Source organism: Pimephales promelas, chromosome 13 (genome assembly GCF_988280905.1).
Source record: "Pimephales promelas chromosome 13, fPimPro1.hap1.1, whole genome shotgun sequence".
Classification (NCBI taxonomy): domain Eukaryota; kingdom Metazoa; phylum Chordata; class Actinopteri; order Cypriniformes; family Leuciscidae; genus Pimephales; species Pimephales promelas.
The window spans coordinates 12,490,805-12,515,326 of NC_142781.1; the positions used below are offsets into that span (position 1 = coordinate 12,490,805).

A 24,522-nucleotide genomic window follows, 5' to 3' on the forward strand; every position below is an offset into this window, starting at 1 on the left:
CACTTTTGCAGAATTGAATTTATTCAGTCTTTATAACAGAAGCACTGCATTTACACTCAAAACATTCATGTTAGCGTGTATGATTAAGGACTGTAGCAAGTAAACTCCCTACAGACCCACAGTGAATGAAATTGATCTAATAATGGCTAATGCACAGCAGTATATAGCGGAGGTAATGAAGTTTAAACAGCCATTACTCTGATTCACTTTTTTATTTGAGTAGCGAGACCACCTCACAGTCTCTGCAGAGCCACAGCCTACGCATTTTCCCTTTTTTATTGCGTTTGGACACTGGAATGTCACAAAAAATTTCAAATACATCTCGAAATAAGTCACAGGGTGGGAGTTGCCGGGTATACTATACAGCATGATGAAAAGATTATATTCACAGAGGCTAAAGTGTCACTATTTCACTACATAAACGAATAAGTCTAATGCAGAAAATGTTCATGTTATTCTGTATTCATCTTAGCTCTGAGCCATATGTTTCTTGGGAACATTGCTCCTGTCATTTGTATTCAAGGGATATGTTGGACTCGATACTTTCAGGCTCTCATTCACAGAGAAGAGTGAGTCACAAGCCGGAGGCCATCTCTGAAAACACTGCAGCAAAGATATGGGGAACAGATGGACATTTTAATTTCCTGTCTCTTATCCAGTAAGTCCCTCAGGTACTTGGCCAAAAACACACACCCCAAAAAATCCATTGCACTAATGTTCGAGGTTTGAAATTGCCACATTTGTGAAAGGCAGTTCTGCTTCTTCCCTTCACCTTCAAATGCCCACCATGCTTTCACTCAGGCTCCACAGCCGCTTGGCTTTATGGTCGTCTGTGGCTTTGGAAAGCAATTGTTCTTCTTTGCAATTAGCAAAGCATTTTCCAGACACACCTTCAACTTCAGACGAGCATGCCAGGTATAATGGGGTCTGAGCACCCTCCAGTGGGCTTTTGAAGAACAACCAAGACACCAGGAAGAAAAGAGGCTTGATCAGCAGGGGTATGTTGACGTGTCGGCCCAATCTGGTCCTCACGATACCCGGAGTGAGGGCATTTACAGTGACCCCGGTACCATCCAGCTTGCTGGCTAGCTCACGAGTGAAAAGTAGGTTGGCAAGCTTGCTCTGGCTGTAGCAAAAAGCCTTGTTGTAATTTTCTTCACTGTTCAAGTCCTCGAAGTTGATGCTGCCATACTTGTAGAGTTTGGAGGACACCACAACGATGCGGCTGGGAGCCGACTGCTTCAGAAGGTCGAGCAGGAGATGTGTCAGAAGGAAGTGACCTAGGTGGTTCACTCCCAGCTGCATTTCATAACCCTCTTCAGTCCTACTGTAAGGACACTGGTAGAGACCAGCGTTGTTGATAAGAACATCAATCCTAGGCTCCTCCTAATATTGTGACAGAATCAAGTTTAGAAATTTTAGTTCATACACATCCAATCACACTTTATTAATATTGCACCTACTGAAAATAAACATACAGTATGAGGCGGACTGTTTCTGAGGCAAGAATCAAAGATGGTGAAAACAATAACCCTCAAGGAGGCTGCCTGAGGACTACAGGGATCATTGGGACGGTGGCACATCTAAGGCCCTGTTTACACCTGGTATCAAGATGCGTTTTGGTCGATCAGATTTGAAGTAGACGAGGAAGACACTCTTTGGTCCACTTTCAACAATTTCTGTCCTGATTTCTTGGAGGGGAGGGTCTATGGGCGGATACATGTATGAACCTTTTTTAAATATTTCAATCTAATGGACAAAATAAGCTAGGGCAATTTACATACTGAGAGCAGTATCTTTAGTTTCTGCTTTGACAGCCGCTAAGATGACGCCATGTTGATGATGCTTGTTCATGCGTTAGGTCAGTTGGCGGAGAGTAGGTGGACTTTTGCAGGTGTTTGAATGCATTTGATCACATAAGCGTCTAGTACACTACGAAAGCCATGCGTTTTTGACTACCCCTGGAAGTGGTCGAAAGTGGACAAGCTCAAAACTTTTTAGACCCAACTTACACTTGTATTTAGCGTCGTCCACTTGTGAACGACAATGCATCTTAAAACCAGGTGTAAACAGGGCCTAAGAGGGAAAACCTTTTCTATTTTTGCTATTCTATTTTCAGAATTTCGCGTATCTAGGCATTTATGCACTGCAGAACATGTCGATTAGAATAGCTTTATTTAAATATCTTATAGACATGCTTTAAAGGGGTCATAAATTGAGAAATCAAACTTTCCTTGATCTTTTGACATGATATAAGAGGTTATTGTACTATAAAATATCCTACAAGTTTCAATTCTCAAAACTTCCTTGTTAGTCCAAAAACAGATTTTATTGAATCAAAGCTCCCAAAATGACTCATTTTGTATTTTGTCTGAAGTTGAAAGACTGCCTCTGCAGAAAAAAGATCAATGGCTACTTCTACATCATTGCTTTGTTTAGCCCCGCCCACCAATTCATGGATGTCATGTCAATTCACAGGATCGAGCAACAAAACGATAGAGATGTCTCTGAGGATTAGAAGACGTTTTGAAGTGCCTTTTAGTATGCAAAGCTGCTATCCAATCATATCAATGGGCATTTACTTCTTGAAGTCTTGAATGCAGCACGCCTATCAAAGAGAGGGTCAAAACAGGATAAAAAAATAGCCTATTACTTAAATTATAGGATGAATAAATTAGGATGTTTTTTATGCCAAATTATAAATGGACCTCAGAGGAAAAAAAATAATGTCATCTAAAAGGTTTTGAGTCAAAGTAAAACCATGCTGTCATGCTTTATATCATATAGGTCACATATGTTTTATGTCATCATTTCATGTATTCATTAATTACAATTTCTGTTGACCAAAATAATGGTTTGACAATTTAATTCATTTCATGTGATTTTTTGTTGTTGTTAAATTTCACTGAAAACTATTAATCTTTAAATTGTGTAAACCTAAGCCAATTTAATGTGACTTCCTTCTCAATCAGGGTAGACCTTCATAAAGTGTCAATAAAATTAATAAATATGTTTTTTTTTAATAGCCAATTATGGTGGAAATATAGACAGGTGCCATTTATGAGCACAAAATGTATGAACGTAACAGGATACCACAGATACTATGCTGTATCAAAATAATATATATTTTAATAATAATACTAATGAAATGCCTTTAATATGTCCTTGTAATTAAATAATTCTTAAGAAGGTCGATAACACCACAGTTTAATTGTGCTAATAATTGTAGTACCTATGTAGTAGTGATATCATATTTCAGGACATTGCTTGACCTTTACTTACACAACATGTAAGTTAAACGTTATAACACTCCTAATGGCTGATATGGACTAATTCAGTCATTTTAATATATTTTGCACGGTTTGTGCTATTTCTGCATTAATTAATACTTCATAGTGCAGTAGCCTATATTTAATGTCAATGCAACACAGTTTAAGTGACTGAACGAGAAGGTGAAAAATGTAAACAAACCCTGATAACTTCCTCGCAGAAGCTGCGCACAGAATGGAGCGACGCGAGGTCCAAGTGTTTGATCACGATCTCTCCCTGATTCGGACCGGCCTGATTCTTGATGTCCTGGGCCGCCTCTTCAGCTCTCTGCCTGTCCCGACAGGCCATGATCACACGGGCCTGCAGCTTCAGCAGCTCCGCTGCCGTCGCCTTCCCGATGCCGCAGTTCGCCCCGGTCACTATCACGGTCTTTCCGCGCATCAAAGCCGTTGGGTAACGCAGTAATTTCATTGCTTTCCGCCTGAAGAATATTCTCCGGGCAATGAAGAGAACCCCACCGCCGAGGACAGCGGCTAAAACGACCGCTGCCGACATCAGTGCAGTGCAGGAATACCAAAGTGTTGAATAACAGCGTGTACACGAGTGAGAGCCGTGGACCACATTACCCAGAATGCACTGCTTTGTTATGGTTGAAAAATCGGTTGAAATATCGTTGAACTATGTACTTCCATTGAAACAAATAATTTGATACAATGGACTTAGTGTGTGCGTTTTTACATTGTACTTATATTTTTAAAATACCAGCATGTAATTTGGCTACAGCTGTAACTAATTTATACATCTGTAATTACACAGCTGACCCATCCCTTACACTTCAACCTACACTCCCTAACCTTACCCAGATCACACCTCAATAGCAGCAAAAAGTGTTTTACAATGCAACATGAGCACAAGTACATTTTTTTCCAATGTACAATTAGAATGTACAAGTACTTATTTTTCCAATGTAAGTACTTAAAGCCACTTAATATAAAGTGGGACCGTTCTGAGGAGGTTGACGGCTACAGCATGAGTATACCTTATATAAGTTATAATCTTTTAAATGTATAATATAATCCTAATGTTATATTCTAGATAGTTTAGGCCTATTTTAAAAAAATATATATATTTAACTTGTATTTGTTTGTTTGTTTGCAGCAGTGAAAATCCATCTATTCACACTCCAAATCGCTTATCTTTTTATATAGGGTCGCGGGGATTGATGTAAAAATATTCAAATAAAATTTAGTTGTATTATTTATTATTATACGATTAGACCTATATCATATTCATTATAAAAGCTTCTTTTTTTCTGCGGAAAAAGTGAAATGAAACAAAACAACTGAATACACTTAACAATAATTTTTAATTACAAATACAAATATTTGTTTTTAATACATGAACATATCTGAAGTGCAAAGTTTGTGTCAGTAATGTATAATAAATAAGTGTACTAAAATGCTACACAACCAATCATATGTTAGAACTAATGACAAAAACGTTTTATTCTAAACTCAATTTTGTTGTAATCTGTAATTTAACATCACAGACAAAAAACAAAACAAAACAAATATCTTTATCTACTACATTCTTAAAAATATATATATAAAAAAACATACATAAATACAGCAAAAAAGGCTAAACATATATTTCTGTTAGTAATTAGTAATACTAGCTCATTTTGAGTAGAATTAGTATGTAAGTGGCACTCTATAGATTAAGATCAGTGCAGATTCAAGAAAGAGAGGAAGATTCAAAAGAAGTGGGCTAATACTGAAGGTTACTAATACTGATGGTGTGCTCGTGGCTCTTAGGACTGGCTTTCAGTGTTTGGGTCCTCGTATATGTAACTGCCAACACCTCCGGTATTAACTCCTGAACAAAAACAAGGAGAAAACATCATGCTCATATCATATATATATACTGTATATATGAATGGATGAAAGTGGAAAATTTACCTTTTGGCCCAAACAGAACGGCATAACAGGGTTTATGGCAGTAGGGCTGGCCATCGTGCTATAGTTTAAAACAGAAGACATGTACACTATTAAATAATACCTGTTTTCACATGTCATTTCAGTTTAAACCTGAGCTGTACCTTTATGATATTACAAACCACTTAGACATATACACTTCCTGAATATAAACAGCATGGTGCAGGGAAATATGTTTCTCAAATTGAAAATATATTCACGTAAAACCAACAAATGCTTATATATTACACAAAATAAAATTAATCATATCCATCATAAAAGTGCATCTATCCATCATAAAAGTGCATCAAGTGCATCTATCCATCATAAAAGTGCATCTATCCATCATAAAAGTACATCTATCCATCATAAAAGAACAACCATCCATCATAAAAGTGCATCTATCCATCATAAAAGTGCATCAAGTGCATCTATCCATCATAAAAGTCCATCTATCCATCATAAAAGAACAACTATCCATCATAAAAGTCCATCTATCCATCATAAAAGTGCATCTATCCATCATAAAAGTGCATCAAGTGCATCTATACATCATAAAAGTACATATATCCATCATAAAAAACAACTATCCATCATAAAAGTACATCTATCCATCATAAAAGAACAACTATCCATCATAAAAGTCCATCTATCCATCATAAAAGTGCATCTATCCATCATAAAAGTGCATCTATCCATCATAAAAGTGCATCTATCCATCATAAAAGTGCATCTATCCATCATAAAGAATTTTTTTTTTTTATATTACTTCAATTGTCTTCTTCTGAAAGAAGAATGTCATACACACACCTCCTATACACACACCTACTGTAGCATGACTTGATCATGGGCTGATTTTAATTTGGGAAAAACTATCCCTTTAAGGGTTAAAAGCACAGCAATAAAGCTGCTGTGTGTTTCTGTCGCTCACCTCTGCATGGCTGCCAGGAGCCAGAGTCTTCTTGCACCTCTCACAGCGCAGACAGGGTCTGTGCCAGTCTTTACCCAGGGAACTGACCTTTTCAGCTGAAACACACAGGAAACACAGGCCCTTCTGTAAGCATCAGTCGACCACAACAAAATGCTAATGTATGACCTGGCACTGCTGAACACACATGTCCCTGCACAAATCCATTTTTGGTGAACTTTAATGTCTGAATGTCAGCCCTTACCAAAGTATACAGTTTTGTTGCACCTTGGGCAGATGTTCGGCTCACCAGAGAACGAACTGAAACTTGCAGCTGGAGGAAATTAGGCGAATAATTATTTTTATACACAGCATTTGTTTAAATAAGAAACTTTTTTTTCTTATAAATTTAAGACAATACAATTCGGAAGTCATTGTCACCACTGACATTGTTCTAAAGAAACACAGAAGTAGATTTTAATGCTAAGACATTATTGGAGTGTTCTTTAAGACAAGACACTACAGGCAAAAACATTTAGGCTTTTCATAACATGCTTTTTCAGACTTGTGGAAAATACACTTTTAAAGGGATAGTTCACCCAAAAATGATTAATAAAATAATTCACCATAAAAATAGAAATAAATTATGAACTTAAGTTTCTGTATAAATATCTACAGTATTTCAGTCAAACTCACCCTTCACTGGACCCCTGGTTGCCTTTTTCTCTTCAGCCTTGGGTTTGGTTTCCATGGCAACAGGGGCAGCATCGTCGTTGACGGGTGCTTCATAGACATATGATCCTGCCCCACCAATATTCACACCTACAGAAAGAAGACAGTCGCTTCTTTTCTGATTCTGTCATGTGGGAGGTTTTTAAACATTGCAAGAATTCAACGTGGGCTTTAAAACCATGTAGTGTTAATCAATATCTCAAGATCAGAGATTCAAGAGATGAAACTGCCTCTCTGTCTCATTAAAAACTGTAGCATCAAAGGAGAGAGTGTCCTACTTGCTGCAAGCCCCACAAATTATGAATAGTTGGATCCAAGGCATTAATTAGATGTACTGTACCTTTGGGTCCATAGAGGGCAGCATAGCATGGCTTGTGGCAGTATGGTTTCCCATCATGCTGTTAACAGTGGAGAAAGCACATCACTGAGATTAATTAGGCATCCAGTTCCTGCCATCCTTGTCTGCTGTCATCAAAAATTAACACTCATGCTGTCCAAAGATTAGAGCATGAAATATTCTCAACATCGAAAGAGCAAACATCTGTACCGGCCCTTGTGAAAAAGACTTGTTACAGAAATAATATACTATCCTTAAGTGTAAAGAGAATGTTTTGGACACTTAACAGCATCTTACATCTAGTTAGTGTTATAGAATTTATAATAGATGCATTTAGTTTAAATTAATAGTGCTTTTTTGACCCACATAAGTCCACATTGGCATTTTCTCTAAGGAGGCAAGGGAGGCAGTGCCTCCTCAAAAAAATTAATGAGAAAATAATCCATATTCCAAAAATAAAACAGCGGGTAAAGTTACAGTGGGACACTGTGTGTGTCTTGCCGCCCCTGAGCCCATTGACTTTTAACAGAGCCTCTAAACCATGCGGTGGGTTTAGTGGGGGGTAAGTGAGAATGAATGGGGAAAAGTCACGTGAGAGGAGGCAATGCCTCTGAGGGGGTGAAAGTGGTACTTCTTCGTGTCTGTGACAGACAGTGTTTACTAAAAAATTCAGGGGCTAGACTGTTGAGAGCTTTGTAAACAAATAATAGTATTTTAAAATCAATTCGGTATCGGACTTGCAGCCAGTGCAGAGAGCTTAAAATCGGTGTGACATGATTTCGTTTGCGGCTTCCCGTGAGCAGACAGGCAGCCGCATTTTAGACCACTGGGGGATGAGAGATGGGGGATCGACATACAATGAATTACAGTACTGGGGGGAACTACAGTACTGCAGCTAAGAGATCTAGACCCCGTTTACACCTGGTATTAAAATGCGATCTGTATCCAGATAAGTTATCCGGATAATAAGTACTGATTCCGTTTACACCTGGCCACATAAATGTGTTTTTGCAAAACGGATATAAATCCGATCTTCACCTCCTGCGTTATATGCAGATTTATTGGATTGCACGCCACCAAAAGCAATAGATCTGAGCGGCATTTTATTGATCATCAGCTAATTTCCAAATCAGAGACATCAATAAGAGAGAGTGGCAACAGGCCTGGTAAGATAATTTCGTTTCTTTACTTGAAGATGTGTTAACTGCGTCTGTAAATGCAGCCGTGTTTTTTTTTTTTTTGTATTTATTTTAAAAATACTTACTTTTATTTTGACATGAGTAAAACCGGAAGGAAGGTCTGTTGCACAGTGAGCTACAGACGAAGAAAACGCAGTGTGCGGCAGACGAGGTTAACGCGCACATGTGTCGGTGATGGCATCTTCTAGTTTTTCTTTATTGTTGCTTAATTTTTCATGGTGTTTGCTGTAAATGTGTACAAGTTGAAGAATCATATTTTGACTATGAAGATTGCTTCTGGGGAAGGACTCTGCCGTTGATTGAGAAGCAGGCTAAAGTGGTCAGTATTTTTCTGTATTCTTTAGCTTCAGTGCAAGCCATGTGATCCATGCAATTGATTGCAATGTTTTATGTTGTCTTTTGTTTGTTTATCTGAACTTTTAGTTCTACGGTGTTAATAAACATCTGTTAAGGAAACCGGAGTCTCGCATTCAATCAATGGGCGGCACAGTAGAACACTTCTGTTTTGGGAAAGGCTCCGAGCGGATGAAGACGGACTAGCTGCAGGCCACGTGCGGTAATGGAGAGGCCACGTGAACTGTTCGTGTGACTTCAAAGGGCAAGCAGACAAGGCTACACAAGCGAGCACGTCGACGAGAACTGTCTCGATAGTAGCGCAAGTACTGCCATAATTGCTCACGGACATTTAATGTGGGTTTTTTTTCTTAAAGTGGCATTGGACATTCCTTTTCCTGCAGTTGGTTATCTAATAAGAATCCAAGAAACTAAGTAGATAAGTAAATGTAACCTTCCCCCAGTTGAATCTAAGATGGTTTAAGTTAATATCAAAGTATTTTGCATACAAGTGAGTTTTCATATGTAGACTTTGCCAAGAGGTATTTATTTTTACACTGTTAATTGCCTCTTTATTACTCGGTCATTGAAGTGTGTTATTATGAAACTGTAGTGTTTATTGTGCAGTTTTCAGAGGTAAAGTTAAGGTAATCAAAGAGATTTATATTTTATTTTTCAACATTTCATGCTATTTTATAGTTGCACACATTAGAGTTTAGAATACATTTATTCAAATTTTGACACATTTAAAGCTGTACATTCAATATGTCACGCTCAAAAGAATACACTTTTCCTCCAACTGAAAAGGTCAGTCATGGAGACCTTCAAGAGGACAGTGAAGCAGAGCAAACGACCCTATCACAGCAAGCTGACGCTGTTAAGCAAGTTGAAGACACAGTGCAGGACATACAATCTCAGGTTGGTGAAGATGACACACAACTGCCTCCTGTAATTAGGAAATCTGGACGTACACAAAGGCTAACTGAAAAGGGAAAGGCTCTGTTAGATGAAAAAACGAAGGATCTAAATGCGAGTTTTGTAAAGATGTACAGAAGGTGGAAGTATCACATCAATGGCTTAAAACGGTCCATTAAGAATAATGATGCTGATGATCTGATTGATGAGATTATAAATGCAATCAATACCATCCAAGTTGACATGGACAATACTTACCTCAAAATAAGAGCCATTTCAAGTCCTGAACCTGACATTCGAAGAATGAATGATACATGCCAGGCATTCACTAGGATTGCAAATACAAATGTTCAACATTTCCGCAGTGGTGATGATTCAGAATTCATATCTTGGCCTGATGCTAAGTCAGTGTTTGACAGCACCGTATCTAGTGTTTCCTCAGTTCAAACCGCTAAGTCAAAGGCTTCTTCCAAAGTATCCAGACACTCTTCCATCCTGTCCCTTAATGCAAAACAAGCGGCAGCTGAAGTTGTAGCTACGCAAGAGGTGATAAAGATAACAAATGCACAACGTCAGCAGAAAGAAGAAATTCAAAGACTTGAGGTGGAAGACCAAATCTTGAAGGCTGAAAGAGAAGCTAAAGAAAGGGAAATTGAAGCAGAAAGTGCTAAAAAAAGAGCTCAGTTTATAGCAGAAAGTGCTGATAGAAAAATAAAGCTGGAAGGGAAAAGAAGAGAAGTAGAGCGGCTAGAAGAACTTAAAGGGCATGTTGCAGCTCAAGCAAGACTGCAGGTTTATTCAGAATCTGTCGATCCACCACTTGCACTTAACCCTTTAATGGATCCATTTTTCCCCTCCTATCAAGCACCAGTCTCCCAAGCTCTTCCTGTGCAACAAGCCAAGTCCAGTCAAGTCCATCACCCACATGAGGTCACAGCCGCTAAAAACCCAATCCCATATCCCTCCATGTACACCTCATGTTCTGCTCCACAGCCAGACACATTTTCTCAAGTCCCTGTAAGTCAAGTCATCACTCCAACTGCACTTCCACTTATGCAACAAGCACCAACCACTCAGGCTCTGTTTACTTCTCATGAAACTTCCAATGATCTTGTGAGAACTCTAGCTGAAGCAATCACAGCTAATCGATTTCCTATTCCAGAACCTGAAGTTTTCAAAGGAGATCCTCTCAAGTACAACGATTGGAAGCTTTCCTTTGCTACTCTGATTGATCGCAAGAACCTGCTAACTCAAGAAAAGCTCTTCTTTCTACGCAGGTATGTCGGCGGCTCAGCCAAGAGAGCTATTGAAGGCCATTTCCTTGTAGGAACAGAAGCAGCTTATCGTGCTGCCTGGAATGTACTTGAAGAAAGATTTGGTAATCCATTCATAGTTGCCAAGTCATATCGGGACAAGATACATGCATGGCATAAAATCGCCCCCAAAGACAGTGAAAATCTTCGTGAGTTTGTTGATTTCTTGATCAGTGTTGAAGCAGCTATGCCATATGTTCAAGGTCTACAAACTCTCAACGACTGTGTGGAAAACCAAAGGATTACTGTCAAGCTCCCGGATTGGCTGAGCTCACGCTGGAATAGAGAAGCCACGATTTATCAAGATGGACACCAAATGTTCCCTGACTTCAAATACTTCGTAAGATTTCTCAACATGGAGGCTCGAATTGCATGTAACCCCATCACATCATTATATGCTGTCAAGCCTACTGAACAAGAAAGATCAAAGCCAACCGAACGAGAACAGTTTAAGTATCAACGAAATCAAAACTTGAGTGCTAAGACTTTTACCATTAATACAAGTGAGAAGACAAGCAGCACGTGCATGTTTTGCAAAAGGAAAGGCCATACTCTCCATAGGTGTCTCAAGATTCGGGAAAAACCCGAACAATTGGAGAAATTATGTTTTGGCTGCCTTGGGATTGGCCATAACTCCAGAGCTTGTACATCCAGGAGTGTATGTGACCTATGTGGAAAACGTCACCCCACTTGCTTGCATCAAGATCGTGAGAAGAAAGACCAAGAGCAAGGAAACAAGTACCAACAGTCTGAACCGATTGAAATACAACAAGCTACTTCTAATCGAGTTGTGCAAGAGAAGAGCACCACCTATACTTCATCTATCGTTCCAGTCTATGTCTCCACGACAATGGAACCAGACAAGGAAGTTTTAGTGTATGCTTTACTTGATAGTCAGAGCGACACCACGTTCATTCTGAAGGAGGCAGCTGTAACATTGGGTGCCAAGAGAGAGCCAGTAAAACTCAAAGTGTCCACGATAACATCAAAAACAAAGGTGGTGAATAGCCAAAAGGTGCAAGGACTACAGGTAAGAGGCATCAGCTCTGACACTAAAATCAAACTCCCAACAACTTATACCAGAGATTACATACCAGCAAACAGATCCCATATACCCACAAGTACAACTGCAAGATCCTGGCCTCACTTAGAGCATTTGGCGGATGAGATGTCTCCTGAGCTTGACTGTGAAGTGGGATTGTTAATCGGCTATAACTGTCCACAAGCCTTACTTCCCAGAGAGGTCATCATGGGCAATGAAACCCAGCCATATGCACAAAGGTCTGTGTTGGGTTGGAGCATTATTGGCTACAGCAGACCTGTAATTGACTATGCTGATGAAGATGAAATTGGTGTGAGTCACCAGATCATCATAAAGAAAGTTCAGCCAGCCACTAAGCCCTCTTCTGAGCTCAAGTCTGAGGTTCATTTTGTTTATAGGACTCAAGTGAAGGAAATGATCACTCCAGCAGATATACTCAAGGTCTTTGAGTCAGATTTTACTGAGAAGTTCAGTGAAGAATCTCTAATCTCACAAGAAGATATTAAGTTCTTGGTGAAGCTAAAGGAGAGAATCAAGCAGAAGGCAAATGGGCATTACGAAATGCCATTGCCTTTCAAGGAAGAGAGGCCAAGTCTGCCAAACAACAAGGTGTGTGCAGAACATAGACTCAAATGTCTGGGGAAGCGTCTTAAGAAAGACAGTCAATATCACAAGGATTATGTGGCCTTTATGGAGGACGTAATAGCAAGAGGTGACGCTGAAAAGGTTCCAGAGTCAGAGGTGATCAATCAGAACACGTGGTATATCCCTCACCATGGGGTTTACCACCCCCAAAAGCCAGGAAAGATTCGTGTGGTATTTGATTGTTCAGCTAAGTTTCAGAATACATCATTGAATGAGCATCTACTCACCGGCCCAGACCTTACAAATACCCTTGTAGGGGTCTTGTGTCGTTTCCGCAAAGGACAAGTAGCCATCATGTGTGATGTAGAGCGGATGTTCCATCAATTTCATGTTGCACCAATGGATCAAGACTATCTCAGGTTTTTGTGGTGGGAAAGAGGCAATATGGAAGCTCCACCGTCAGTGTTCCGCATGAAAGTTCACTTGTTCGGCGCTGCATCGTCACCTGGATGCGCAAACTTTGGGCTCAAACACCTTGCTGCAGAAGGAGAAGGCAAGTTCAGTGAAGCTACTGTAAGGTTTATACAACGCAACTGTTATGTTGACGATGGACTAACAAGTTTGGACAGTGAAGAAGAAGCTATCAAGCTTGTTAGAGAAGCAAGAGACCTCTGCAGCACCGGTAAACTCCGCTTACACAAGTTCATCAGCAATAACAAGAAGGTTCTTGCCACAATTCCAAAGCAAGAACTTGCTGAAGTTGTAGCGGACCTGGACATGGCCTTGGGTGAGCACAAGATGGAACGGGCTCTCGGGGTCCAATGGTGCATTAGCTCGGATAAGTTCCAGTTCAAAGTGAAGGTAAAAGAGCATCCTTTTACCAGAAGAGGAGTACTGTCAACAGTGGCCTCAATTTTTGATCCACTTGGATTTGTGGCACCTATTCTTTTGAAGGGTAAACAGATACTACAAAGGATGTGCCAGGAAAAGGTAGGATGGGATGACCCACTTCCTGACGACCTTAGGCCACATTGGGAAGCATGGCTCCAAGACCTTCATAGTCTGTCCTCGGTAGAGATACCACGGCATTACATACCATTGGCAGCCAAGGATGTTCGTCAGTGTGAACTTCACCATTTCTCCGATGCCAGTGTCTCTGGCTATGGAATGTGTTCTTACCTTAGAGTTGTTTCGAAGTCTGAAGAAGTCCATTGCGCTCTTGTTATGGGCAAGGCAAGGGTTGCACCAACTAAGATAACAACTATCCCAAGGCTGGAACTCTCAGCTGCGGTCGTGGCCACAAGGACAAGTGATCTGCTAAGGAGAGAAATGGAGATTAAAGATCTGCAAGAATACTTTTGGACTGATTCAAAGGTCGTTCTTGGTTATATTAACAATGATGAAAGGCGATTTCATGTATTTGTAGCCAATCGGATTCAGCAGATTAAGTCGAGCACGGATCCAAGTCAATGGCAATATGTTGCATCTGACAGTAACCCGGCTGACCATGCCTCGCGCGGGCTCAACGCAAAGGAGCTTGTAGAGTCTAACTGGTTCACTGGACCTAGTTTCTTGTGGCAAAAGGACTCCATAAAGAAGAGATTAAGGTGGAAGAACTCAATGAGGATGACCCAGAAATCAGAAGAGCACATGTTCACACAACCATAGCAAATAAGGAAAGGTCCCTATCAGACCGACTTCAGAAGTTTTCAGACTGGAAGAGGGTAATAAGAGCCATAGCAAGACTTAAGCGTCTTGCAAAGGAGGTGAAAGGTCTTAAAATAAGATCCAATAAAGTTACGGCACTTGATGAGAGAATGGATGCTGAAAAATTCATATTCCGTGCAGTTCAAGAAGAAGCGTTCAAGGATGAAATCAAGGCTCTTAAACAAAAGGGTGATGTACAAAGGAGCAAGTCAACCGAACTGCATAAGTTGAACCCCTTTATGGACAGCCAAGATATCCTGAGGGTGGGAGGTAGATTGACACAAGCAACGCTTCACCCTCATGTCAAACACCCAGCTATCCTTCCCAAAGGACACCATGTGTCTCGGTTGTTGATAAAACACTATCATGAGAAGGTGAAGCATCAGGGTCGTGGAATGACCATCAATGAACTACGCTCCAGTGGGATTTGGATCCTTGGATGTAGTAGTGAAGTGTCATCACTCATTTTCAAGTGCATCAAATGCAGAAAGCTCAGAAGGTGTAGTCAAGAACAAAAAATGGCCGACCTTCCACCAGAGAGGATGGAAGCTACTCCTCCATTTACTTATAGTGGTATGGATTGCTTCGGACCATTTTATGTTAAAGATGGAAGAAAAGACCTGAAGAGATATGAGCTTCTATTCACCTGCATGTGTTCACGTGCCATCCACATTGAGGTGCTGGATGACCTTTCCACTGATGCCTTCCTAAATGCGTTGCGCTGTTTTATTGCCATAAGAGGCAATGTAAGCCAGCTTCAAAGTGATCAAGGCACAAACTTCGTGGGAGCACGCAATGAATTCCAAGAATTAATGAAAGGGATGGAGCGAGAACATGTGAAGGAGCTAGGATGCAACTTTGTCATGAACCCACCTGCTTCCAGTCACATGGGCGGCGTCTGGAAGAGGCAGATTCGGACCGTGAGAAGTGTCCTCACATCTATCCTAGACCAGTCTGCTGGAAGATTAGACAGCTCTTCATTAAGAACATTCCTGTACGAAGTGATGGCTATAGTGAATAGTCGACCATTGACCACAGAACATCTCAATGATCCTTCAGGACCTGAACCCCTAACGCCAAACCACATATTGACGATGAAATCGTCAATAATCGCTCCACCACCTGGTGAGTTTGTAAGGGAAGATCTCTATCTTCAGAAAAGATGGAAGAGAGTACAGTTCTTGTGCAATGAATTTTGGACCAGGTGGAGAAAGGAGTATTTGCTGAATCTGCAGCAGAGGAGCAAATGGAACAAGGAAAGGAGAAATGCTAAAGTGAATGACATTGTCCTGTTGCAAGATGATGGCTCACCAAGAACTCAGTGGAAGCTTGCGAAGGTAGTTGAAGTCTTCCAAGGAGCTGACGGAAGAGTCCGAAAACTCAAGCTGTTACTTAGTGACACAACGCTAGACAGTAAAGGCACACGCTCAAATAAGCCACTTTACTTAGAAAGGTCAATACACAAAACAGTATTATTGCTTGAGGCTGAGTAAGTAGGTTAGTTCTTCAATATCGTTTTGTTTATAATTGAAGGTGTATGTGTATTTACATCAATGTTTTACAAGATTCTGTTGACAATGTTGTAATGTGAATCACAAGGTGTGATGGTGGGAGTGTAAATGCAGCCGTGTTTTTTTTTTTGTTGTATTTATTTTAAAAATACTTACTTTTATTTTGACATGAGTAAAACCGGAAGGAAGGTCTGTTGCACAGTGAGCTACAGACGAAGATTTATTGTTGCTTAATTTTTCATGGTGTTTGCTGTAAATGTGTACAAGTTGAAGAATCATATTTTGACTATGAAGATTGCTTCTGGGGAAGGACTCTGCCGTTGATTGAGAAGCAGGCTAAAGTGGTCAGTATTTTTCTGTATTCTTTAGCTTCAGTGCAAGCCATGTGATCCATGCAATTGATTGCAATGTTTTATGTTGTCTTTTGTTTGTTTATCTGAACTTTTAGTTCTACGGTGTTAATAAACATCTGTTAAGGAAACCGGAGTCTCGCATTCAATCAATGGGCGGCACAGCGTCTGTGACTTACTTTCACTTTTATTTGCGATGTTTGCACGTTGAATAGACGCTCAGCTGCTCATCTGCGGTGATGCGTGTCGCGTGTTGCATCTGACTAGGCTATAACATGACATAGCCTAGGCCTATAACACGCTCTCACTCGTTTATTTTTTAGCGTTTACACCTAGTAAAGATCCGGACACAATGCGAGCCAGACTACCTCCAGATGTGGTCAGGCAGATCCGATCACGATCCGATCACAACACGTTTACACCTTGCATTAACATGCGTTTTGCGTTTATCCGGATAACTTATCTGGATACAGATCGCATTTTAATACCAGGTGTAAACGGGGTCCTAGAGTCCAGAACTGGCTCTTTTGTCTCTCTTGGCGTATGATTAACAGTATAGCTAATGAATTCCATTACACAAGAGTAGATGTTAAACTTCATGCAGATTTGTACTCAGTTTTCGCCAAGATAAGCACAAATTAAGACGTAGCTTTACAGTAAACTATGTTTCTCCATCCATTTACGCTTCTTTCCAAATGGTGGTGTGACTCCCCTTCTGTCCGGCGTTAACAGCAGCAGTTTACTTGACGCGTCAGTATGCTACAGTATGGTCTCCCCAGTGGACCAGCACCACATCCGTCTGGATTGAGCCAAGTAGGGGACATCTCTAGGGTCTTCAAGTGGGCACCTTCCATCCTCAGTGTTTCGTCGATTAGACACCTCAAGAGGGCTTGACAGTGATTCTGGCGTCCCAGAGTCACCCCTCGTAGTTCACATGTGACCTAACCACAATCTCACAATCTCTCCGCAACCCAACCATACGCGCCAACCCGTTTGACTAAGGCTGTCGAGCCCCACTGTCTTCGTTGAAGCAGTTTCAGTGCCAAAGGTTCCATATGGCATACCACCTACCGCAAAACACAATACCTGCCCAAACACCACCCGTCATTCATGCAATATAGACAGGAACGTAATGACTATAATTAGTATGCAACCTATACAAATAAACCAACAGACTCTTCAAGTTTTTCAAGAATTCTACGAATCCGAATCTGAAAAATTCGGAAATCTGAATGGCTGTTTGAAAACATGTAAATACTGTTTGGCTTTTTTCCCCCGACAAGCAGGTTAGAAACAGAAAGTCGGACAACACTGTTTTGTCGACCACAGCAACCAGGATGACAGCTATATTTCTGCTTTTCTATAACAGCCACCTACTGTGAAAGAGTTTTCATGTTTTTGCATTGTTGCTATTGTGTTGATATTTGGAACAGCACTCTTGCTAATGTAATATTACTTACTTTTATACATTTTCAGACTGTAAACCAATATTAATATACAGTAAGGAAAGGGGGGGTTAATGGGTTTTATCTTCAGCACTTTCTTTTTCTCAGTTGTTTAGCTGCCTTACGCTCACCTCAGCATGTCCTCCTGGATTCAGGGTCTTGTTACATCGTTCACACTTCAGACAGAATTTGTGCCAGTCTTTCCCCAGAGATGTCACTTTCTCCGCTACAACACACAAAAAGATTTATCCTCTTTACAGATCATCATTTGTTTGAAGATACATTTAAATGATGGTTTAAGAGGCTCTTTGAATAAAAGTGAATAAAAAACTCTCCCCCCTGAAGCAACTATATTCATTATAACAATTGAGCTGAAATTACTCTGTAGAGACTCTTACTGTAATGGTGCCGTCAAAGAGCAGAGCTTCTATTAAATGGTGGCTTGAGTCTTGGTTGAGAAAAACGCTATGAACCACATCCAGATTTATTTCGATAACACATAGTTTGTTATGTTGCACATATTTAAGTCACCATGAAATCAAAATGGACATATAATTCTTATTTTGTTTATTGTAAATAATTGATCTGTGCACATAATTGTTTTTACATTTCATGTGCACTTGTAATCTTTAATAGAAGTACCTTCCCCTCCTTCTTGCAGTAACATCTCTTCTCTTCTCTGATGTTTCATGGTGTGAGGGCGGGACAACCTGCACTCACATGAGGTTGACCAATAGCAAACCACAACCGTCCAATCAATCAAATCCCGAACTTTTTTTGTTCGTGCATCCGTTTCACACGAATATACGCCACAACATGGAATAAAAGACTATCACAGTATCACAGGCCTAATGTCCATCTGTTTACTGTCTCATAGATTACATCAGGGATATGTGGATGAGAAAGGGGTTCTTATCAAACCTGACCCCTTCATATCGAGGTCAGTATATTCCAGGCACATGCCTGAGGGAGCACAGAACACCCTCATGAGCCGTTCTTCACAGAGCAGACATCAAATCACTTCAGTCCAGACCGAAGAACAGCACAATAACATTTTAGGGTCAAAATTTGTGAAATCCAGTCAGGGATGTTTGTGGAAGTGTGTTTATTTTTATGTGTTCTATTGCAGGATGCTGCCTCAGGGTAACAAATCCATTTTCTTCACTTTGCAAGCACATGATGCATATAACACAAAACAGTTAATAAAGAAGAGGCGGCTTTGAATAAACCAATTAACGGGGTTTCTTTTTTTACACTATAAATTCTAGTGAAAAATTGTCTTTAAAAACAACTTTTCACTGGCATGCTACACCATGTGAAAGGCACATTTTTAACGTTGATATTTGCAGTATGAGAAATGTTTCTTGAGCATCAAGTCAGCATATCATATTGATTTCTGAAGGATCATGTGACGCTAAAGACTGGAGTAATGAAGCTGAAAATTCAGCTTTGCCAACAGGAATAGTTACATTTTACATTTTAATGTGGAAAACAGTTATTTTACAGTACATGCTGTTTTTACTGTATTTTTTTTTTATTAATCAAATGGAAGTTTCGCCCTATGTGTAATGCGTACAGTATATAATTAAATGCATCAAATTGAACGGAATGCAGTGGATATGGACCCAGTCAATAAGTACACATATCCAACTTTTTAGAGAAATTTAGATAAAATTATATTATTAAAAACTTCTTCTTTCTGGCAAGTAGCACTTTGGCATCTTCCATTGGCATGTACTGTTGTTTCTAGGCAACTAGCTAAAAATTAACAGGTTGAAAAACTAAATGTTTTGTGGTGCAGAAAAATGTGCAGAGAGTTGAACAGACAGTAATTAGTCATTGTCTAGATTTGCTGTTCTGCTTGATGTCCACTTAACCTGAGTATCAAATGAGCTACAGTATTTCCATATTGAGAATATGCATAGCAAATTTCAGTCTGACAGAAAGTTGCAGAGGTCGCAAACACTTTAGAAACAAAACTGAAAAAGAGTATAAACTAATTTTCTAATAATGGCGCATTTTCCATTGCTGGTAGGGCTTAGGGGTACGTTTCCCAAAAGCATCGTTAGCCAACTATGGTCGCAAGTTCCGTCGTTATCAGCATAGTTCAACGAGTCGGTGTTTCCCGAAACAATCGTTCCAACGAACATTCACAAATAGCATCGCAAAGTTGTGTGGTTTGAATGACAGCTCTCAACCTGTGGTTCGTTTCTATATTGCAACATATTTGGACGTAATAAATCCTTATCTTGAGCAAAATAAGCAAGCTTCCATTCAGTACAACCGGTGCCTTTTATTTAGAATACATACAAATGTAATTTACGTCTTTTAGTTTTTCAAAAGATTTGAAGTAACGTGTTTGAAGAGTGCCCATGTGCGAACGTGCTCTACTATGCAAGAACGAGCCAAATATTGAGTCTGGTAACAAAGCAAAATAACTTAGAACAATTGGAAATAGTCCTCAGATGACATGTCTGTAATTTATTTTAAAAAAATCTAGCGTTAATTGGATCTCAAACAGTTTTTTTAAAAGTAGTTATTAGTCCACCACGTGCGAAACCAACGTGGTTGAACGATACTTTGCGACAATGGGTTTCGGGAAACAGTCATCACTAGCTAGTTGATTTCTCCAACGATGCATCGTACTATGGTAGTGAAGCAGCGAACTACGTCGTTGTACGGGAAACGCACCCCAGTGATCGATAACAGCGGTGGCTGTCACTGGCTTTTATAAATCTTGTGGGTTTGGTTTTTTTCGTGTCGATGTCTATTGGTCGCAAATACGCTGACGCTGGTACTGACGATTCTGTCTGACCAATCAGTGATCTGCAGTGTTTCACGTCGCATTTAGTACAGGTACGGTACGCTTGGAAACTCAACAGACCAGGTATCATTTAAAGCGAGCCGAAGTGTGCCGTACCGTACCGTACCGTGCAGTGGAAAAGCGCCAAAGAGTGTCGTACCGAACTGAACCATACCGTACCATGCAGTGGAAAAGCGCCATAGCTTAAAGTCGGCATCAAACGAGACGATTGTATTTTCTTTCCTATTGTGCGGACATTCGAGTGAAATCGAACGAGACAAAAAGAGAGTGACTTGATTTTGACAATTGGGACAAGATTGAATCATTGGATGGTTGTGGTTTGCTTTTGGTCGATCTCATGTGAGTGACATCACGTTGCCCCGCCCTCACGCCAGTAAACACATCATCAGATAAGAGAAGATGGAGGGAATGTTATTTTGATTAAATATTACGAGGACATGAATTAAAAAAAATATTAGGATGTACATGGATAAATTATTTAGAAATAAATACTGCATAAAGTGGCCATTAAGTGTTTTGTGGATGTGCAAGTGTATTTCATTTGACAAGAATTGTCCATTTTGATTTCATTTTGTCTTTTTGTTCAAAAAAAGGGTTTGTTCACCCTAAATGAAAATTCTCAGCAACGTCATAACCACTTTCAAAGCCCAGAAAGGTAGTAAAGACATTGTTAAAGACAACAATTCATTTTCTTCGTCAGTCTCTGACGCTGTACATGTTGTGAACAGTGCAGGTTCAGTATTGGCCGGGTCCTGCGTCAACAGCGCACTCATGCGTCGTGATGCTCACGTGATCAGTGCAGAGACTGAGGGAAGAGAAGGAATTGTTGAATTTTTTGCACACAAAAAGTATTCTCCTCACTTCATAATGTTAAGGTTGAACCACTGTAGTCACATGGATTATTTTAGCGATGTCTTTACTACCTTTCTAGGCCTTGACAGTGGTTATGACGTTACTGTCTATAGGGGGGTCAGAAAGCTCTCGGACTTCATTAAAAAGATCATTCTTCATTTGTGTTTCAAAGATGAACAAAGGTCTCACAGGTTTGGAGTGACATTATTAATGACAGAAATTGGGTGAAATAACTATTTAAGGACAAAAAGGTTATTAGATACTGATTGAAGAGAGAAAGTCCTGCACACATCAGAGGATAAAGAAGTGGTTCGCTTTAGCCGTAGCCTTATGGCATAACGGCACAATTATGTAGGCACAAAGGGTGTTCCTCCACTGAAAGCCATTTCAAAGTAGCCTTGTGCCAGGTTGAGTACTTAAAGACTTTATGTGGTATTCAATTTAATAGGAATGCTTTTCCCAGGTCACACTACTCAGCTGTTCAAGTCTCATGAGAGCCAGTAGCAGCCAGAGACAAAGTAGATTCTCACATGTTAATTATTAGGCTATAGTGCTCAGTGGGAGGGAGTCAGAGACTCAGCATATCATATTAGCATGGATCATTTTTTAATCATTTTTTTAAGTCCCCCTGTGGTGAAAAATCAAGTTTTTAATGTTGTTTATATGTCTATGTGGTGTGTGTTTAAAAGAAGCCATGAGCAAATTCATTAGTCAACACCATTGTGGAGAATTTTCTCCTTAAAACTGCAGTGAACCAAAGACAGTCTCAAAAATACGGTCTGAAATCGCTGGTGTTTCTAACGTCACAAATGACCATGTAACCAATCGTCAACGAGTGGATCTCTGAGCTGGTGTGAGTGAATGGAGGCGGGGATATTTTGCATATTCATAGAACCGCGTATACTACATGAGACAAGGGTGTAGAGTTACAGTCAAGCTAATTTAAGGCGAGACGAAATTTGTTTTCAAGGATAAAAAAATTAATTTTGGTGATCAAAGATGAGTTTTAAGGGATAACATTATTGACTATAGGTGGACTTTAAGATGCGTTCTGGTCGATCGGATCTCAACTAGACGAGGGATACACATTCCCGTTTGCACCTGATGTTTTAACCCTTGTCTCTTTTGTCCACTTTCAACCACTTGATTTCTTCAAGGGGAGGGTCTATGGGCAGGTACAGTAAATGGATGGTTTTTTTTTACTAAACGAAAGCAAAAAAAAAACACAAAGCAGAAAAAAAATACAAGGAGAGCAGAAGTTTTAGTTTCTGCTTTGAAAGTTGCTAAGACCATGCCGAATGCTGTGAGTGTGTGTTAGGATAAAGAATAGTGAGAGAACATTGTGCTTGGTACGTTTTTCGTCGTCCAACCAAACCGGAAAAGTTTAAGACCCATCTGGCTAGTGTGCTTCCCGAAATGTTTACACATTGGCTCAGTAGGCAGAGAGAGTAGATGGTCTTTTGTGGCTATTCAGATGCATTTGACCACATGAGTGTCCACGCTATGATAGCAATGCGGTCAAATGTGGAAGAAAGTGGACAAAAAACTGTTTTGTGTCTCCCCGTTCTACTTGTGATCCGATCGACCAAAGCACATCTTAATACAGGTGTAAACAGGGCCATGGTTTGTTGCTCACAACTAATGCGGTTCATTTACAGTGAGAGTATGTTTTAGTATAACAATTAAACCTTATAAGTTTTACCAAAAATGTATTCTAGCAGACAACTGTTAATATTAAATAATAAATAATGATTAATTACATATGGACAAATGCCAAACGGCACCAATACATTTCCATCTATTCAACAAGAGAAGATAATGAGGAAGACAAAAGCAGAGCACTGTTTAACATAACCCAATAAATCAAAATGTGGCACACACTACATTCACAGGAGGCTTTTTGAGAATGAAAGGAAAGTAAAGGCCTATAAATAATGTATAGACTGAGCAAAAGAGTGTAGAATGTGTTAACCGCATTAAATGGGTCAAAACCAGATTAAAACTGAATGTTCGATTATGCATTTCAGTTTGTGGTGGTATTGTATTGGCTGATGCTAATTATGTCACTCATAGCTGATCACGTTTAAAAATAAAAAGGTATTCAGTCTAGTACATAAATGAATATTAACCTGAGTTTTATATTGAAAATCCACTTGATTTTTATAGGCTATAGTCACATAATATAGCCTAAACTATGGGGTTCTGAGCTGTAAGTGTCATGTAATACACAGTTATATACTTTCATTCCCGATTCTGCATTTCATGCGTCATACATTATTAATTCAGTAATAATAACCAAAAAATCTCCCTCTTGTACATGGCGATTTCCATGGTAGGCTATTTATTTCACTGCACCACTTCAATATTCATTGTATCTCAAATCTCAACAGATAAAATATTTTTATTAGCTGCAGTGTCTGTAATCAGGTGTACAAAACTTAATCATAAAACGTAATTAATTTAGTAATATCGTGCACCCGTGATAGTCAGTTAATTATGAAGCACACACTGGGTGGTTTGTGGATGTTATTTACAACGCATACCACGATAAATGAGAATGAAAGTATAGGCTAAATTCACTCTATCATGACATCTACGTTGCAGACAGCGTGTGCATTGTTTTATTCATGGATTTTTGAAAAGGAAGCAAAATTGACGACTTACCAAAATAAACAGTTTTGTCACATTTGGGACATTTTGATGCCATGTTCCGTGCAAAGCTAGGGTTTCCTTTTGATATGAGCAAGTTCTCTTTAATTTAGATCTGACACAGTATATGCGACTCCTTCGTCCTGATCCTTCGAGCGCGAGCGCATCGTCTCTTTCAACATTGCCAGCGCGAGCGCGGATCCTCCCTCGATGACGTCAGGGGGCTAGTGAATGTGCTCTCCCTTCATTTCATTAAACTACTGATGTCTGCTCTCTCCCCCTCTGTCTGCAGAGCTATACAGCACAGACATAATGGAAATGATATAACAGATTATATAATTTATATATTAATATACACATTTTAATATACAAAACAAAACTGGATGAATACCTTTTTTAATGTATTTTATGTGAATAGAGCCGATTTGATCAACCAATAATAGCCTACAACACCACACATTTAAATGAATAAACTGTATAGACTTTCTCATTTAAGATGATTACAATTTTGAAATTGAGATCTCATGCAGCTATGACTGAGAGACCTACTAAATTATTTAATATTTTTACTGAATAAT

At 39.7% G+C, this 24,522-nt stretch overlaps 2 protein-coding genes across 2 annotated transcripts; both read right to left on the reverse strand.

Moving 5' to 3' along the window:
• Positions 1 to 197: 197 nt before the first annotated feature.
• Positions 198 to 3,896, reverse strand: rdh14b (retinol dehydrogenase 14b). The gene is made up of 2 exons (XM_039692592.2): positions 3,472 to 3,896; positions 198 to 1,386 (listed from the first exon to the last, which is right to left on the reverse strand). The coding sequence occupies exons 1-2, from the start codon at positions 3,823 to 3,825 to the stop codon at positions 775 to 777; spliced, it is 966 nt and encodes a 321-aa protein (XP_039548526.2). The 5' UTR covers positions 3,826 to 3,896; the 3' UTR covers positions 198 to 774.
• Positions 3,897 to 4,617: 721 nt separating this feature from the next.
• On the reverse strand, positions 4,618 to 24,158 carry crip2l (cysteine-rich protein 2-like). Its single transcript, XM_039691790.2, has 8 exons — positions 23,960 to 24,158; positions 17,751 to 17,845; positions 7,223 to 7,280; positions 6,847 to 6,972; positions 6,416 to 6,484; positions 6,175 to 6,269; positions 5,229 to 5,286; positions 4,618 to 5,145 (listed from the first exon to the last, which is right to left on the reverse strand). Exons 1-8 carry the CDS (start codon positions 24,000 to 24,002, stop codon positions 5,081 to 5,083), a joined length of 609 nt encoding a protein of 202 aa, XP_039547724.1. The 5' UTR covers positions 24,003 to 24,158; the 3' UTR covers positions 4,618 to 5,080.
• Positions 24,159 to 24,522: the final 364 nt, after the last annotated feature.